The sequence below is a fragment of the Dreissena polymorpha genome, chromosome 1, assembly GCF_020536995.1.
Source record: "Dreissena polymorpha isolate Duluth1 chromosome 1, UMN_Dpol_1.0, whole genome shotgun sequence".
In the NCBI taxonomy this organism is placed as follows: domain Eukaryota; kingdom Metazoa; phylum Mollusca; class Bivalvia; order Myida; family Dreissenidae; genus Dreissena; species Dreissena polymorpha.
The window spans coordinates 166,616,514-166,636,336 of NC_068355.1; the positions used below are offsets into that span (position 1 = coordinate 166,616,514).

The window sequence follows — 19,823 nt, forward strand, 5'->3', positions numbered from 1 at the left end:
AAACCCTCTATAAACGAAAACACATTGAAAATAACACCCTTTTTAAAAATACACATCATGCTTTAAATCAAGAGGAAAAATTATTGTGTGACGGATTACTTAATGAATATGAATGTGGACTAGCACTAAAAGAAATGCAAAATAACAAAAGTCCAGGATCTGACGGCATCAAAATCGAATTTTATAAAATATTCTGGAACGATATTAAAACACATTTAATTAATTCACTTAACTATTCATTTAACAACGAAAACTTAACTACGCTACAAAAACGAGGTATAATATCACTCATTCCAAAACCTGGAAAAAAACTTAGAATCCTTATCAAACTGGCGCCCGATTAGTTTACTGAACAATGATTATAAAATTGCAACAAAGAGTATATCCAACAAAATTAAAAAAATATTACCATCAATCATTTCAAGATCTCAATCTGGCTTCATAAAAGGACGTTACATTGGGGAAAATGTACGTCTGATACAAGAATGCATACATTATTTCAACCAACCAAACAATTCAGGCCTTATTTTCTTTGCAGATTTCGAAAAGGCTTTCGATTCACTAGACCATTCGTTTATGTTCTCTTGTTTAGAAAATATGAATTTTGGTGAAAGTCTAATTATATGGGTTAAACTATTTTACACCAACATAAACAGCATTATTATTAACAATGGATTTTTTTCAAACAGTTTTAACATCGAACGAGGGGTAAGACAAGGATGTCCACTTTCATCCTCGCTATTTATGATATGCATCGAGTATCTATCACACTATATCCAATCAAATTAACGTATAAAAGGAATATCGCTAGAACCTTACGACAAAATTAAACAGTCCCTATTTGCTGACGATGCAACTTATTTTTTAAATGACAATAGTGACTCATTCAATAACCTTATAGAATCGCTAACCCTTTATGGGACGGCATCAGGTCTTAAACTAAACATAAGTAAATGCACTGTGCTACGAGTAGGTAAATTTAAACAAAGTAATATTCAACTTAAAAAAGAAATGAAATTCCACTGGACATCAGATGAAGCAACAACGATAGGAATAACCTTTACAAACAATGAAAATGAAACAGTTCTAAAAACATATTGCTTAAATTACAAAAAATTAAAAATTGTTTAAAATCATGGCAGCATCGTAAACTTACACTAATCGGAAAAAAAACACGGTGTTGAAAACATTTGCACTCCCTAAATTAATTTATACACTAACAGTTCTCCCAAACCCACCAAATGATATTATTAAAGATATACAATCAGAAATATTTAATTTCATATGGGACGGTAAACCTGATAAAATTAAGCGAACTCAGTTAATTCAATCTGTAGAAAATGGAGGTATCCAATTAACAGTCATCGACTCATTCTTGAATGCAATCAATTGAAGCTGGGTTTAAAGATATCTAGATAATACCAATACAAGTAAATGGAAATTATTCTACCAGGAAATCCTAAAAAAAATATGGTGACTCCTTACTTTTTGAATGTAACATCAGCAATACCATTTTGCATTAAATTGCAAACGAAAACATTTTTCTATCTAATGTTTTATCGGCATGGACTAATGTTACTCATAATCTAGAAACCCAAATCACCAGTTAAACTATTTTATGGAACAATAAAGACATAAATTCAAACAATAAGACTTTTTTCTATAAACATTGGTTTGAACAAAACATTAAATATGTCGACCAATTGTACGATTACAGAATACAAGACTTTTATTCTTTTGAGAATATATGTTATATATACGGAATACCTTCAGGCAATTTCCTAATGTACACATTAATTAAAAGCATACCCATACATATTTAATCTACAATTGATACAAATAACACACCATGTACTCAAACATCATTCACGGAAAACATACTTGCAAAACAAAACAAAACAAACAAAATATTTTACAAACTACAAATTAAACACCCTACAGAAAACTCCAAGATTCAAAATAAATGGCAAAGCCTTCTTCGAGAACAAGAATTTAATTGGAAACAAATATTTATCATGCCATATAAAACAAGTAAAGATAGCACACTGAGAAATTTTCAATATAAATATGTCCATAGAATCATAGCTACAAATAAATACCTTTTTAAGTGCAACCTACCCAACACAAATTTATGTGATATATGCAGCGAACACATTGAAACAATAGAACACCTTTTCTGGGAATGCAAACATATTCAAATTCTATGGAACCAGTTAACAAAATTTCTAGAGAAACAACAATTAAAATTAAAACTGTCTCTCTTAAATATCAGTTTCGGTGTGAATACTTTTAAAATACCAGAAATTAATAACACTGTGAACCACATTATCATATTCTTGAAATATTTTATATTTAGCTTCAAATACAAAAAACAAATACCTACTTTCAACTGTTTAATAAACTATTTGAAAATAAAGATCCAAATTGAAAAAGAAATAGCCCTCAACAGCGATAAACTTCATATTTTTGAACAAAAATAGAAACGCATAAACTTTCATTACCCAGTCCAGTTGTCTTCTACCTAACTCTACGCAAATCATCTATAGGATTTATTAGTACATTTAAAAATAACAGCATACACCACAGGCAACCAAAGCAAAAAAAAACAGTATATCCTAGCATATCATGTATAATATGTGTTTGACATTTTTACTGTTGTATTATACAACTTTTGTTCTTGCGTATGCACATATTTACATTGTATGTTTTATATTGAATAAGAAAAAAAAAGAAAACAATGATTAATGTTCTAGTAAGAGATGTCTTTCTTTATCCAGGAGTTGTTAAATGACCAATATACAACTTGAACACAGACCATGGTCGGTTGTCGTTAGTACTGCATACATACTTGTCTTATTATATGACCATGTATAATATTATTAAAGTCAACTTGACTAATTGATATCTTATTTCGAATGACAGTAAATATTGAAGTCCTAAAATAGGCGAGCTACGAGCCGGCGCTGGAATCACGTGGCGTTGTTTTGTAACTGTCGTATAGGGTCATTTTAAGTGCAGAATACGCATCGCAAACGGCTTTAAATGGCAAGATCAACCGTTCATAGCACTGTTTTGTAATATTTAACTGTTCTGAGACAAAATGAAAATATTGACGAGAATTATTAAAGTGGAATGGTTTAATCATACTCATTGAAACTAATACTTGTTTCTTTTCAAAGTATGAAGTTATTATTTCCTATTCACGTTTCCAATGGGATGCGTCTTTGATGTCTGTGTTCGGCAGCGATGCTATGGTCAATGATTCATGCGTGATGGTCAATGGTTCATGCGTGATAAAGGACTGTTGTATTTACTATTTAAGAGTTTATTTACAGGACGTCCATGTATAGAAGCGTATATGGTACACCCTGATGCTGTGATGATGTCAACATTCTATGATGGCATTATATGAAAAGGTGTCATGGCGTAAAAAATAACTCATCGTGTCGACTGAATCTAAGATGGCAAGTCATTTCCACAAGAGCATGACGCCAAGAATCATGTTGATCTGTCGACTTAGATCATGTCGACCAAATATTTTTTCTAGAAAAGCCGGAAACATTTATGTCGATACTTTAACTTAATGTCGTTATGGCGAGTAAAATGAAGTGGGAAAATGCTACAAAACTATGTCGACATACCATGTTATTTAACAGTTAGTCAATATAAATGAATCCGGCATGTTATTGGGGTGTAACATATACGCTTCCGTATCCCTGCGTCTTCACGACGTCATTTAGTATCGACCTGTCAGTGATAATTGGTATGATGATGATGATGTGATTATGTAGTTTGGTCCATAAATTGCGAACGACACCTTTTGAAACCAATTAGTTATTTGCATTTGCCGCAAACTAACGGTTGCAGCCCGTCGATGTCGCTTTAACACTATCCAAATAGTGCCATTTTATCTTTAGTTATATAATCCTTGAAAATTCGCGATTCACATAGCGATCTGGACGTATACAGAACTGGGGCATTTTTAGGACGGTCCTGGTGAGTTAAAATGATTATTTGAGTAAGCGTGTTTTATTGGTTGTATGGTCTTATTTCATGACCAAAAATGGCTGTTATAAAACTAGTGACACATCAACTAATGATCTTTAAGTATGTCCACGTGGTTTTAACGATCTACATGTTTCTTAAAAAAATGAATTTAAAACACTTAAACGTCATATATGAAATATAGTTTCCAAAACTTCAACCAGATTACCTCCGTCTTTCCCTTAAGAAATACAACACATGTCAACATATTGTCCCTTTGTAATACCGTTTAAACAATGTTACGCGTGCTTTGGAGGGTGTATTATACAATTAAATTTGTATCAAAATCGCGTTATCACGCTTATTTTGCAACGTTATATACGGGAACTATAACATGTTTAACCACTGTTTGATATGCGGTTTATTTGTCATAGCAAAGTCACAAGCGAATTTCGCGATTTCTTTTTTTTTCTTCAGCAGCTAAAGGCAGTATGTCGACGCCGTTCGTGATTACTTGCTGTATGATGTTGCTAATATCCCGCATCCATTGCCAGGACGCATGCGCAGATTTGGACACTCAGGCGTGCGTGCGCATGAATGCATCACAACTGGACCTCTGCGGAACGGCGCTTGCTGACTCGGTGTGCCCCGCATACTGTGGAAAATGTAGAATACCTCTTAAATAACTTAATATTAATACGTTTTTTAAAACAGGATCAGCCACGCTATACGTCTAAAAGTATCTCTAAAGCTCAACGGAACACGTTAATTAGTGGGTAAGATTTGACCATTTTATTACTTCCATATTTTAGGTGTGTGCTAAATAAAAACGAAACATGGGTTCGCTTAAAATAAAAGAAAAGTTACACGATTTCAAACGTAAACTCAATGTTCTTTGTACCTGATTACGAACAATTGTAATGATATAATTGTTTCATCGGACAAAACGTCACCTACCGATAACCATTTAACACGCAGCCCGAGCTAGTATTTTTTATGATTCAGGCTCAGGTGAGCGGATACTGACGACGACTAGAGCGTCATGTGAGAATATCGACACACTGGCCTGTCAACAGATGCACAGCAGTAAACCGGACCTCTGCCTGGACGACAGTATCGCTGAGAACGCTTGCAAACGATTCTGCGGAAGATGCCGTAAGTTGGGGCACAAATGAAATTGGTTGCGATCTTTAATTGTATACTCGGTGTTTAACGATCTGCGAACTACCTTGATCCCCATTGCTTTTACATAAGAAACAAAGAGTTAATCCCTTTTGCTTATGTTATAAAGCACGACACTTATTTTACTCAAGACTGATGCTGTCAATTGCGGTACACATTACTGGATGTTACCTTGCACCTTGTATACAGTGCTTTCCATTCTGAGCTTTCTCAAGACTTACTTGTATAGGAAATGAAACTTGTTAAGATGAAAAAGGATCTTTCTGCCATTAGACATCATGCATATAGTTCAGAAAAAAAGGACTAAAATACGACTTTCTTTTCACACATTTTACTTATTCTTGCGCGACCTTCGACTTATTCTAGAGAGGCAAAGAAGAAAAAAAAAACTAATTGAGTTTATTCTAAAACAATCGATTGGCTGAACAAATTAGGTTGGATATAAGTTCCACAAATTCCGAGCTATTGCTCAGAAAAATTCAACTGCTTCAAAGCGCGATCTTACAAATTTCACCAACACACAATCTCTGCATTATTCAGTAAAAAAATACAGTGCTTATTTTGGATTGTTTTAGTGTATATGTATTTGTAACGTTGCTCAGAAAATAAATCGAAATAACAATACAATAAAATACAATTTTCTGCAAGCTGCTTGGCTTTATGATCCGCTTTTAATAAAATAATTGGTTGAAAACATTAAATTAATAATAATCACAATCCTAATAATCCCTGACCTCGAGCATTATATGCTTAAAACTATGACTCTTTCTCCTATAAGTATACGGACCTCAAACTATTATACTGAATAAGACGACTCTTTGTCTATTAAATAAGACATCGAGATCTCGACAAAGCCTCGGGTCACGTTGAAATGACTCCGGGTCTGTATTGCACGGAGTCCGGATAATGCCATCTATAATCTCGCCCTTCTTTCATCAAGGGTGACACACGACACACGAAGCGATACACGATATTTTGCGCGACACACGAAGCGAAACACGATTTTTTGCGCGATACACGAAACGACGCGCGAGAATGTACCACGAAATATCGCCATTGTGTAGGTAACCCGAAAGGCGATAACATCGTGGTACATATCGCGTGTTGCTTCGTGTATCGCGCAAAATATCTTGTGTCGCTTCGTATTTCGCGCAAAATATCGTGTGTCGCTTTGAGTATCGCGCAAAATATCGTGTCTTGCGTTCAAAGGTCGACACACGAAACACGAAGCGACACACGATATATTGCGCGACACACGATATTTTATTGTTCAAATATCGCCCATATTATCCGAATCTCGTGTATCGCGTTCTAATTTCAGACCGCGACACACGACACACGAAGCGATACTCGATATATTGCGCGATACACGAAGCGACAAGCCACAATTGTACTGTTCAAATATCGCTGTAATAATATCGATTGTCGACTCTCGCGTTTTTTAAACGGTGTTACAGTAATTTTTAACCATTATAATCTTTTATTAGTGTGTCGACAATCTCCACGCAGTCGTGCAAGTGATTAGTGTGTCGGTGGCAGCCATATTGATAATAAATGGGTACAAATTAATGTAACACCGTTTAAAAAACGCGAGATTCGACAGGCGGTATTATTACAGTGATATTTGAACAGTACAAATATCGCGTGTATAATATATATTTGTCGTTCTTATGATAGTTATTAAACCACTATCGCCTTCGTGTTTGAATTCATGGACACTCCAAATCGAAAGTTCCTGTGTAAGCTGGTTTAACCAGTTATACATTCACATACCACTGCTGAAAACTGCCCTACCAATCTCCACGCAGAGTTGTCGCTCCTTGCTCTCACATACAATCTCTGCCATCACTAGAAAAACCTACCAGATTAGGATGGATTTATTTTTTTGTTTAAGTATTATATTATGAAAAGTTATATCATTTTCTTGTGTATATTGAAAATAGTTCTTATGTTTAGGTTCATAGTAAACAATAAATAACATGTACCTAAATTTTAAAAAGTGAGAATAACAACATTTAAATTATTTTACCACGTGGCTAGGCTATCATCACGTGTTTGGTTATGAAGGTGGATTTTTGATCCAGCTCTGCTTGTTCCAGTCAAATCTCTGCGCGAAGGTTGCTGTCCTACTTGAATCAGAAATTAGGGGAGAACAAAGCTGTGACCCCTCCCCACACACGTTATGTGACCAGCGCTATAAGGGGAGAACAAAGCTGTGACCCCTCCCCACACACGTTATGTGACCAGCGCTCTACCAACGGCTATTATTTCTTAAATATTACGTTATCAGACGGTACAACACCAACACCAACAACAATTTCAACATAGTTGTTGTGAATTTCAGCGGTGGAGTGCTACTCGTGCCCCACCCTGGTGAATAGCTTGTCGGAATGCAGGGCGACAACCATGTGTCAAGTAAGCGAGGTATGTGAAACACGTACGTGCTTTAACATGGTGACTTATCAGGACATTCCGCTTGTGTGTAGTAAATATAAAAAGTGTGTTTGTTTAATAATATATATCGTTACTATAAATCGGCCTATGGGCCGATTTGTCATATCTGGTGGCTTTAACTTAAGTTAACAAAACAATGTCCACATTAAGCCCTAGCCAAGGGTGATAAATACAATTAAGCCACAAATCAGCAAAAGGATCGAACACAAATCACAAATAAACGTAGCACACATTAGCGATAGTTAAATGTATCACTTGCAACTTAAAATTTCCTGCTGATTAGATTGATGACACTATTCATGCAGAAGAGGTAAAAAAAAGATGTATATCGACCTCATATTTATAGGCGCAGCTTACCTCAATCACAGCTTTAATCAAATTCTTATGACAATACCATAACCACGATATGCACTTCTATTTTCTGTTCGTTCAACTTTTTTTCGGATTCATTCGTACAAAGACCTATCAATATACAAAGATAAGCGTTATCGGGTTATCGCGGATTTTCTCCCGGAGGGAACGAGATTTAGTCACGTGGCCAAAGGCTAGGTACAACGAATAGTTCGTCTGCAACGAGTCAGTAACGTGTCGATTGATTCGCAAAATATGAACGGTTATCAAATCAAATGAACGTAACTTGCTGGTGTCTTTGGTGGTACAGAATACTGCTTTAAATAATTAAATGACCGATGCAATAAACATAATCTTTGTGGTAATAAAATTCTTTAATTAATTTTAATGTCACTAATTCATCGGTTCAAAGAATCATCAAAAATTATTTATTCAAAAGTTTTAAGTCAAATAAGCGTCCGATTTTGCAGTCATGCATGCGGGAAATATTGTATGTACGCTAAAAAGAAAAATCTTATAACACATTAGTAATTGTTGTAGTTATTAGTAGCAAAGATCTATCCTTAAAAAATGTTTATTGGTGGATATTTCCGTAGAGATTCATTGATCTATTAATAAACATGTTTATTTAAGATCCGAGATTAAACAAAGAAGACGCCTAGAATATTGTAATAAAACGAAACGAGTAGTTACAAATTCTTGTTATTTAAATCACTTTTCAGACATATTGAAGGAGCATTCACGGTAGTTTAGATTAAAACCGGCGCCAGTTGAACGTCTACTGAAGGAGAATCTCGGGAAGTTAGCAGGCCAGTGTAGCTTCAACAGGTGTCAGATTAGTACACTTGCATATTAGGTCGACAGATTTCGCACCTTTTTTAACATGATTTCCCAAAATAAGGCCCCGTGACCCCGGGACAGACCCCCGGGTTAACCTACACAACATTCCTACAAACGTATTAGTTTTAACATAAGAATATCATATCATTTTTCATGTACAACATATTCACATGGCAAAATATAACAAAACCGATTTTTTTTCATGGGATGATGATTTAGACCTCGATGAAATTTTAGGAGAATATACAGCAGACGAAGATGCTATTGATAATTCAAATGGGAAGCAAATTGCAATTTATATTTGTCCAGAGTGCAAAATGGAGTAAAAAAGTATTATCGGGTTCCGGGGTCACGTCTTGAAAAAGCATGACAAAAATCTCAAAGGTACGCTATAACGGGTTTCCATGTATCTCTTTGAAATTCAGAAGTCGAAACAGCGGTTATTAAAGGGGCCTTTTCACAGATTTTGGCATTTTTTAACTTATTCATTAAATGCTTTATATCGATAAATGTAAACATTGGATCGTAAAAGCTCCAGTAAAAAATCAAGAAAAAATTTTAAAAAAGGAATAGAACATTGCCCGGTCCAGGTTTAGAACCAGTGACCCCTGGAGTCCTGCTAGAGTCCTGAAGTAAAAACGCTCTAGCCTACTGAGCTATTCCGCCGAGTATACAGAATTGACGTATTTTGTACCTTATATAAGCAATCTTCGTAGTTTTACAAAATTTAACGACAAAAACAGAACTCTCCAAATTATTCAATTGTTTCGCGTTGCAACGCTTTATAATTTTTAGGTTTTAAAATCGTCAAAAGATGCATATAGTGGCTATATTAGAGCATGGTTAATGTTCAGTATTACTGTTTCCTCACAAATATCATAACTAAAACGAAAATTTACGAATCTGAAACAACTTTTTTCAATTTTGTCAATTTACCAAAGCGTGAAAAGATCCCTTTAAAATAGTTCTTGTTTTAGGAAATAGACCATTAAAGTAAGGAAAACAGGAAAAAACAAATACCTAACAATATACTGATACGTCTTTGGAAAAACGGACAAATTACGTAAATAAGTTGTTAAGCCCCGTTTTCCTATGCTTCTTTCGCATTTTGAAGCCTAACGCACACATTTAAATTCTCTGTAGAAATTCAAATTATTATATACGTTAAAAGCAATAAAAGGTGTCCATGCTGAATTGCATTGAGCAAAAGTATACCGTAGTACCTAAGCAGAACGTATCCCCCATCGAGGGTAAACGTTGCATAGAATTAACAAACGAAAAAACGCATGTAAATTATTTGATAGTTTAATAGCATATTTAACAACATACAACATTACACAACAGTTAATAATAAATTAACGAAATACCTTTTTATTGAAGAAATGTTGTTTCATTTCACGAGTCGCGTTTCGAGAAATCTGGACATAATGCTTGTGCGTAGTTTCATCCCAGATTAGCCTGTGCAGTCGACCAAGGCTAATCAAGGACGACCCTTTACGCCTAAATTGGTTTTTTACTAAGAAGAGACTTTATTTAAACGAAAAATGTCATATAAGCGGAAAGTGTCGTCCCTGGTTAGCCTGTATGAACTGCACAGGCTAATCTGGAATGACAATTTACGCAAAAACATTATGTCCAATTTTCTCAGAACGAGATTCATAAAATGAAAGAACAACATTTCTGTAACATTTTTGTGTTAAACAGGTGACCAACGTGAATACTTTGCAAGATCTGTACAGATTAAAACAAAATAAATACGGTCAAGTCTAATACATATAGTTTATTCATATTAATTACTTCTTGCAGCTGCAGACTACAGAAAGAGTTCACAGCAAGTCTCCTACAAATTTCCATTATCACAGAAACCCTGTCAAATAACAATGGCAGATCTGTCCAAATGACATGACTACGAGGCACTGGTTTTCTATGCACGAACAAATTGCATTTGAAGTCAGAGTGCACCTCTATGGACAGTTTTACGGAGGCAGCATCACCGTGCGAGTACATCTGCATCAATGTCAATTTGCTTCTGTCTTTATGAACCATGAAATCCTGACTGATATTTTCCTGAACTTCAGTCTGTAGTTTTAAAAAGTCAACACAATCAACCTCCACCTCCTCAATGTCACATTCCTGATGATTTAGTGTCGTCCTCCCATTTGCATTCTGTTCAAAGTCTTCCAAAAATCCACGATTCAAAATGTCCGTCTCATCTTCCAGGTTCATTATGTCTGGACCATTATCAATGAATCCTGTATTCAGCAACCCTGAATCATCATCTAAACGAACACAGTAGTCATGGTCGTTCCCCTCATCACAGGTTTGGACATAAACATTACTACATGTTGGACTGTTGCCAGAACATCAATCATTTGACAATCCCGATAGAGCAGGTATTGTTTCATCCGATAGAGCAGGTATTGTTTCATCCGATAGAGCAGGTATTGTTTCATCCGATAGAGCAGGTATTGTTTCATCCGATAGAGCAGGTATTGTTTCATCCGTGCTGGTTGTGACCTTAGGTTTTTTCCATAGGTACTTCTGTGTACAAAAGCCCTTACTGCATTTCTTCCGCGGCATCCTGCAAAAAATAAATGTTCATATAAATGTACATATTATATGTGCAGATATGGTTTCATCAACATAAAGTATGCGTGAGAGAAATTGAAGTATGAACATGTAATAATAATCGTCCACATACTAATCGTAATAATAACATTAGTATCCTCTTAGACAAAAATGAGAACAGAACTTATTTATTTATTCACAATAAACAGTTTTGTTTTTCATGTTTAGCAGAAGCATAAGAAGAAATATTTATAAATAGTAGAAGTAGTAGTTGTAGCAGCAAAGCAGCAGTAGCAGAAGAAACATATTTGCAGTAATAATTGTAGAAGAAATTCTGACGATTCATGATTTTTAGCAAAGGTTACTTATTAAATACTTAATGGTTAGGCCTGCGCTTGTAAATTATTGATGAATAAGCAATTGACGCAACTTACTATTGACCAAGGTTAAAACAGTATAACACAGATTTCAATAAACCATAACGGTGTTTCGCAAAGACCTATCGCTCCGATTCGCTCGTACCATATAACAAAGCGTTGCTTTTAATAAAGAGTAAATTGTATCATAAAATGCAATCTACGAGGATCAACCACTACATATAATTTAAAATCAACATTGTTATAAAGTGTAAACATTTCAAAGGCCGATCTTTTATCCTGGTCCGATACTTATGTTTTATAGTTCATTTACATGTAATATCTGTTTGATCGGAAATTATCGGAAATTATACCCACTGGATGAACCGTCTGCTGAATCGACATTTAAAATTACGCATGCATTGTTATTCACTTAGCACCATAAAACTTTAGTATTGGTATTGTTAACAATACTTTTAAAGAGACATTTTATTTTCTCATTCGACTAAATTCGTTTTAATCGCTGATTGCCAATGTGAGAAAACCTTCAATAGGCGTATTTGATTGGAAAGGTTTTATTATAACCTTTGTGAAGATCAGAGTTCACTGAACCAGCGAGACCATCTTTCTTATTGTGTCCTGTTAAATCCACTTTTTACCTCCATATCGAATGTTGTTGCATGCATATGCTGACGTTTGTTTTATTTATCCGATTATGCATTAGACGCGATGTGTTTTTTTCCGGTTCAATGATCAAAGCCAAATGATTTTTTTTTTAATTTAGTTATTTGTTTACTTTAAAAAGAGTGTTAAAGTGCACATTTATTCAAAAAATACTCGCAAAATTCTCAAGACGATTTTATTGAAATAAGTCCTTCAGTTCTTAATAAGCAAAACATATTGAAGTAAAACAAACATTTTACAAGCTCAAAACAATCTTATTATGACAATATCAGAGAAACCTCTGGGAAAAATGAGATTAATGCGTGAGCGTTAAGTGTTGTCCCAGATCGATGTTCCTTTATAATCAAAATATTACTTTAAAGCGAAAATGGTCACCCCTAATTGGCCTGTACGGACTGAACATTCTTATCTGGGATGACACTACATGCATGCATGTCCGAAACATTTAAGTATATGTAATAAAGAAGAGATATCCAAGTATTCACTAAACTAAGTGCTATGAGTTAAGTCTACCAATGTAGCAATATGAAAATGAAACAAAAAAAGGCTACAATTAACCACATCTATCCACAAATAGCTAAGTTATTCAAAAAGGCGTCCAAGCTATTTTTGAAGTCTTCCCTTCTCAATGTGTAAATGTATGAAACATGTAAGTGTATGTCTTACACGAAGAGATATTCAAGTGTGAACTAAATATAGTGCTATGAGTTTAGTCTTCCACTATAGCAATATGAAAATGAAACAAAATAAGTGTACAATTAACCAAATCTATCCACAAATAGCAAAGCTATACAAAAAGGTGTCCAAGCTAATTTTGAAGTCTTCCCTTCTCAATGTGTACATGTCCGAAACATTTAAGTATATGTCTTTCGAGAAGAGATATTCAAGTGTGTACTAAATATAGTGCTAAGAGTTTAGTCTACCAATGTAGCAATATGAAAATGAAACAAAATAAGTCCAAAATAAAACAAATCTATCCACAAATAGCAGAGTTATACAAAAAGGCGTCCATGCTATTTTTGAAATCTTCCCTTCTTAATGTTTCAATGTCCGAAACATATAAGTATATGTCTTACAAGAAGAGATATTCAAGTGTGTACTAAATATAGTGCTATGAGTTTAGTCTACCAATGTAGCAACATGAAAATGAAACAAAATAAGTCTACAATTAACCAAATCTATCCACAAATAGCAAAGCTATACAAAAAGGCGTCCAAGCTAATTTTGAAGTCTTCCCTTCTCAATGTGTACATGTCCGAAACATTTAAGTATATGTCTTTCAAGAAGAGATATTCAAGTGTGTACTAAATATAGTGCTAAGAGTTTAGTCTACCAATGTAGCAATATGAAAATGAAACAAAATAAGTCCAAAATAAAACAAATCTATCCACAAATAGCAGAGTTATACAAAAAGGCGTCCATGCTATTTTTGAAATCTTCCCTTCTTAATGTTTCAATGTCTGAAACATATAAGTATATGTCTTACAAGAAGAGATATTCAAGTGTGTACTAAATATAGTGCTATGAGTTTAGTCTACCAATGTAGCAATATGAAAATGAAACAAAATAAGTCTACAATTAACCAAATCTATCCACAAATAGCAAAGCTATACAAAAAGGCGTCCAAGCTAATTTTGAAGTCTTCCCTTCTCAATGTGTACATGTCCGAAACATTTAAGTATATGTCTTTCTAGAAGAGATATTCAAGTGTGTACTAAATATAGTGCTAAGAGTTTAGTCTACCAATGTAGCAATATGAAAATGAAACAAAATAAGTCCAAAATGAAACAAATCTATCCACAAATAGCAGAGTTATACAAAAAGGCGTCCATGCTTTTTTTGAAATCTTCCCTTCTCAATGTTTCAATGTCCGAAACATTTAAGTACATGTCTTACAAGAAGAGATATTCAAGTGTGTACTTAATATAGTGCTATGAGTTTAGTCTACCAATGTAGCAATATGAAAATGAAACAAAATAAGTGTACAATTAACCAAATCTATCCACAAATAGCAAAGCTATACAAAAAGGCGTCCAAGCTAATTTTGAAGTCTTCCCTTCTCAATGTGTACATGTCCGAAACATTTAAGTATATGTCTTTCAAGAAGAGATATTCAAGTGTGTACTAAATATAGTGCTAAGAGTTAAGTCTACCAATGTAGCAATATGAAAATGAAACGAAATAAGTCCAAAATGAACCAAATCTATCCATAAACAGCAAATTTATACAAAAAGGCGGCAAATATATTTCTGAGGTATTCGCATGCAAAACTGCAACCACAAAAAAACTTTCAGAACATTAACTTAAATTTTAAGTATATGTTTTACAACAAAAAATAAATCATTCTCAATATAAATAAATCAATGCTTGAAATTACTGTCTGTTATCCAAAAAATAACTGAATATTGCAATTTGTTTAATTTCTATTTACACTCAACAGATATGTACTGTGTGTGTGTTTTTTTTTATTTTAAATACTTTTTCACAAAAAGTTGAAAAACGAACATTATATAAATTTATAACAAAGTTTTTTTTATGGCGAAGACATTAAGTTAAATACATGCAAGACATTCTTTAGTTTTCAGTTGTTTTAAGCTTACTCGTAAATGACTATGGAAACTAGTCGAAAGAAGCTGATTTGCGAAACCTTCCCCCACCCGCTTGCCACTACGTTGTATTTCAATATAGCGATATAATAACCAAATTATCTGCACAGTTACATCGTAATTAGATTAATTATTGACGTTTACACTTATTGATACAATACAGCGATGGGTGGTTAATTGATATTTGATAATACTAACCTTAAAGTCAATAAAGACAGGTGTGAAAACGATAACGATGATGGCAATTGTTTACACGACTCGGCTTCTAAATGGCGTCGTCTGCTCGATTGATGTCACGTGATCTAGATCTCGGTTCCGCCGCTCGAATTTCCGATAATTTCTATTGGTCTGAATGGATGTTACCAATCTTTGTATATTGATAGGTCTTTGATTCGTATTGAATGCTAAACATATTGACCAAAAACACGATTAACGAAATCGACTGACTGGTGGGCGAGATTAATTGTTTTCCTATCGAAGCCTCCAGTTTTACATGACTAACATACAATCCAAAATATGTTTTGGATTCGTTCGATGATTTTAAAACAAAAATTAACTTTAAACCACAAAGTTCGAATTGTTTTCCCTACAATCCAGAGAGTCCAGCATAAACTGGTGTGTTCGCACATGAATTACTTCACACAAAATGCGTCACAATTGCGTAATCAATTAATTAAAGTAAAAGTACGAAAAGCGGTTTCTGTAATAAATTTTAGTAAAGGATCAAAATGGGTTGATATGTAATATCAACGATATGACATAACAGAGCTAGGCCGGACGTCTATAATCGGCCCTAGTCGCATAGCGGCACCCTGGAAAAAGGCCCTTGGGCTGTCGGCAACGGGCCTTTTATAGACGCCATGCCAAGTTTGTGTTTTCTTATACATGGATAAGCCATTTTGGTGTCACCTTTTAGATATTGTTTTAATGGTTATAATGGCTCAGTGAAAACCCTGTCAACTGTTATGTTTGAATTGAATGAATTACGCTGCCCATGATGAATTCGGTTAATTTCGAGTTATTATTTATAATAGTATTCGACCATTGACACTAAACACACCGTTTACCAGAACGAATTTACAAACGTGCTTTTCCCAGGTATGTTACGTGATGGAAGTCGTTGACTTCGACACCTCTCACGGATTCCGTGCAGGATGCATGCCAAAAGATGTAAGCGATACATTTGTATTTATACTTGCTAATTTCGAAATCATACTTTTCTAAAAACGTCGCTTGAGGGACCGAAAGGACGTATCATTCCTCTATATGCCTGTTTGGCTGTAAACAAAGACTGTATAAAATAATTTCTTTTTTGATCACATTTGTCAAGACATTTTTGTCAATATGTGGAATTAACAAGAGGGCCATCAGGCCCTAAGGCGCTCACCTGAAAGCCAAAGAAACTAGACTATTCTGAAATTAAATGCAAGCTGATTCATGAAGATTATTTTGGACCAAAAAAGTGACTTTTAACATGTTTTTTTTATATTTGACCTTGTGACCTAGTTTTTGAGCTCATATGACCCAGCTTCAATCTCTGGCAAAATTTGATTGGGACAAATGTTCTGACCAAGTTTCATGAAGATTGGCCAATAAATGTGGCTAATATAGTGTCAACAAGTTTTCACTAAAGCCATATAAGGACAACTGCCCCCCCCTGGCGGCCATGTTTTTCAACGAACCATAACCATTTTCAAACTCACTCGAGCTATTGTTAGAACAAATGTTCTGATCAAGTTTCATAAAGATTGGATAATAAATGTGACTTCTAGAGTGTTAACAAGGTTTTGTAGTAAAAAGCCTTTTAAGGAAAAATGCCACACCCCCTGGCGGCCATGTTTTTTAACTGATCTCAACCATTTTTGAACTTAGCCCAGATATTATTAGTTCAAATATTCTGACCAAGTTTCATGAGCATTGGACCACAAATGTGACTTCTAGAGTGTTAACAAGGTTTTACCATACAGTAAAGCCATATAAGGAAAACTGCCCCGCCCCATGGCGGCCATGTTTTTCATTCAACTGGAACCATTTTCGAACTCGTCCAAGATATTATTGGGACACATGTTTTGACGAAGTTTCATGAAGATTGGACTAAAAATGTGACTTCTAAAGTGTTAACAAGGTTTTACTATAGCCATATAAGGGAAACTGCCACGCCCCCTGGCGGCCATGTTTTTCAACCAACCGGAACCATTTTCGAACTCGTCCAAGATATTAATGGCACACATGTTCTGACAAAGTTTCATGAAGATTGGACTAAAAATGTGACTTCTAGAGTGTTAACAAGGTTTTACTATAGCCATATAAGGAAAACTGCCACGCCCCCTGGCAGCCATGTTTTTCATCCAACCGGAACAATTTTTAAACTTGTCCAAGATTTTATTGGGACACATGTTCCCACCAAGTTTCATGCAGATTGGACTAAAAATGTGACTTCTAGAGTGTTAACAAGGTTTTACTTTACTAAACTGCCACGCCCCCTGGCGGCCATGTTTTTCAACCAACCAGAACCATTTTCGAACTCGTCCAAGATATTATTGAGACACATGTTCTCACCAAGTTTCATGAAGATTGGACAATAAATGTGACTGTTAGAGTGTTAACGAGGTAAATGTTGACGACGCACGACGGACAAAAGGCGATCACAATAGCTCACCATGAGCACGTTGTGCTCAGGTGAGCTAAAAATAGTATGTATCATACATTTGAAATAAGGTTCGTGTACTGTGTATGTAAGGTGTCGCTATGCTGGAATGTAATATTTGTACAGAATGCAATACAATAATGATTGACTATACACACTGACAGTAACGAGTTGCACAATGTATAGATATTATTGTTCCCTCAATGCAAAATATAACATGTTTAATGGATTGTTTATTCCCAGCTGTGTATTCCTCCCAGTAACGAGCAGATAGTTGGTCGAAGTTCGAGCACGGTTCACACCAACTGCTGTGATACAGACCGCTGCAACATCCGTATGTAACATTGAACTAATATTTCAGTATAAGCGTTCAGTATGCGAATAAATTGGTTATGTATCTATAATTTATCCCATGCGACATTTTATTGACAAACATGGTCATCAAACGGTTATATATATTATGTCATGTTTTATATGTGGAATGATGGGCATATTGCCATTGTTTCTGAATAAAACATTTATGTACCAGACCGATAAGAATTTTTCAAGAAAAATGCATAAAATGTACCTTATGCTACTATTTCAGCATCAACAACAACTACTACCACCACCGCCACGACTACCACTCGTCTCACGCCTTCCTCCAACTGTTATGATAACATTAATGTCAACTGTAATGCTTTGTTCGCGTGTGCTTTGCATCCCCTCAAATGTGCCAGAACATGCGGACACTGTCGTTAGCTTATAAACATTAGCTAAGAAATATCGATCGTCTTTGCTCGTACTTAAGTGAAATGAGAAAATAATTCCCGTGGTGTAACTGTTCAATAAATATGGAAAAGCGAGTGCGCATTTCCGTAGGCTTTACTTCGATATCTGCAGTCATCACCATCTATATCATCGTCTTTAGTTGGCAAAACATCAATACAGGGACGATATTATCAGTCTATTGTGTTGAAAATAGAAATGTATTATCGCTTCAATTTAATCCCATTATACCAGCATTATTTAACAACTAAAAATTTTCCTGAACAAACTTGGACCCCCTCCCCCCCCCCCCCCCCGTCTTTTATTGTCAATGGGTTAACTTTGATTAGATTCAATGTGTAGTCCCTTTGGGCTTAATTCTTATTTATTTACAAATATGAGTGTCAACAATTACGGTCAACGACTCCACGGACTCTAGATGATCAATATACGCTCCGTGACGACTCTGAGATTCATCTCTCAGACTCTTTTCCCCGGCAGAAGTTTCCATCTTTCCCAGTCTTTCCAAATCTTTGGTAATTTTTATAAGGTACATACTAGTAACGCTCGATTGGTCATTGTCGGCTCAGGTACTACTTACATGTACCCCAGGTACTCTTAAGTATATTTACAGTTAAGGTACGGTAAATATACTCAAATGTACCTGGCCGATATTAGACTGTATCCGAGTTTTTATTCCAGCCCAAAATCCGATGTCTTAAAGCGCGCTACCGATTGCCGTCATTACGAAACAAACTTTTTTTAACTGCCTTAACATGCTTTTTGAGTACGAGTTTCGATTATGTAGAAGCCATTTAACGAAAATTGACATAAATATGAACATAATTATTTTTTAAAAGCCGACAACGATCGATTTAGCGTTAAAATTCGCGGGTACGTTTGTGTGTATTTACTTTACCCGGGGTGTGTACCCAGGGTACATGTAAGTTTACTTACATGTACCCGGGGTACATGTAAGTAGTCGGTCGGTGTCGGCTATTTCTTTTAATTGATTATGTTCACATTTATGTCAAATTTTCTGTTAAATGGCCTCTATATTATCAAAACTCGTACTAAAAACTCATGTTGATGCAGTTTTTTTACAAGGGAAGTTTGTTTAATATAAACAATATCGTTTTACGGTAATCGGTAGCGCGTTTTACGATATCAGATTTTGGGCGGGAATACAACTCGGGTACAGCCTAATGTCGACCGGGTACGTTGAAGTATATTTACCGTACCCGGGGTACATGTAAGTATACTTAGAGTACCCGGGGTACATGTAAGTAGTACCCAAGCCAACAATGACCAATCGAGCGTATGTAGCACCCGAGCCGACAATGGAAAATCGAGCACTAGTAACTAGTAGTTAAAACAGTGGCGGTTGCCTTGCTCTGATCAGTG

At 35.1% G+C, this 19,823-nt stretch overlaps 1 protein-coding gene and 1 long non-coding RNA gene across 2 annotated transcripts; one reads left to right on the forward strand and one right to left on the reverse strand.

Annotated features, from left to right (window-relative positions):
• The first annotated feature begins 4,411 nt into the window (after positions 1 to 4,411).
• On the forward strand, positions 4,412 to 18,435 carry LOC127859841 (uncharacterized). The gene is made up of 6 exons (XM_052397369.1): positions 4,412 to 4,650; positions 4,990 to 5,139; positions 7,511 to 7,590; positions 16,124 to 16,195; positions 17,916 to 18,006; positions 18,259 to 18,435. Exons 1-6 carry the CDS (start codon positions 4,476 to 4,478, stop codon positions 18,411 to 18,413), a joined length of 723 nt encoding a protein of 240 aa, XP_052253329.1. The 5' UTR covers positions 4,412 to 4,475; the 3' UTR covers positions 18,414 to 18,435.
• On the reverse strand, positions 10,103 to 15,412 carry LOC127859863 (uncharacterized). Its single transcript, XR_008039499.1, has 2 exons — positions 15,224 to 15,412; positions 10,103 to 11,392 (listed from the first exon to the last, which is right to left on the reverse strand). It is a non-coding gene; the product is annotated as an uncharacterized LOC127859863 (long non-coding RNA).
• Positions 18,436 to 19,823: the final 1,388 nt, after the last annotated feature.

Coding starts and splice junctions, on each gene's coding strand:
- LOC127859841 (XM_052397369.1), top strand. CDS start 4,476: ATGTCGACGCCGTTCGTGATTACTTGCTGTATGATGTTGCTAATATCC. Junction 16,196..17,915: donor CAGGATGCATGCCAAAAGAT/GTAAGCGATACA, acceptor GTTTATTCCCAG/CTGTGTATTCCTCCCAGTAA. Junction 18,007..18,258: donor TACAGACCGCTGCAACATCC/GTATGTAACATT, acceptor CTACTATTTCAG/CATCAACAACAACTACTACC.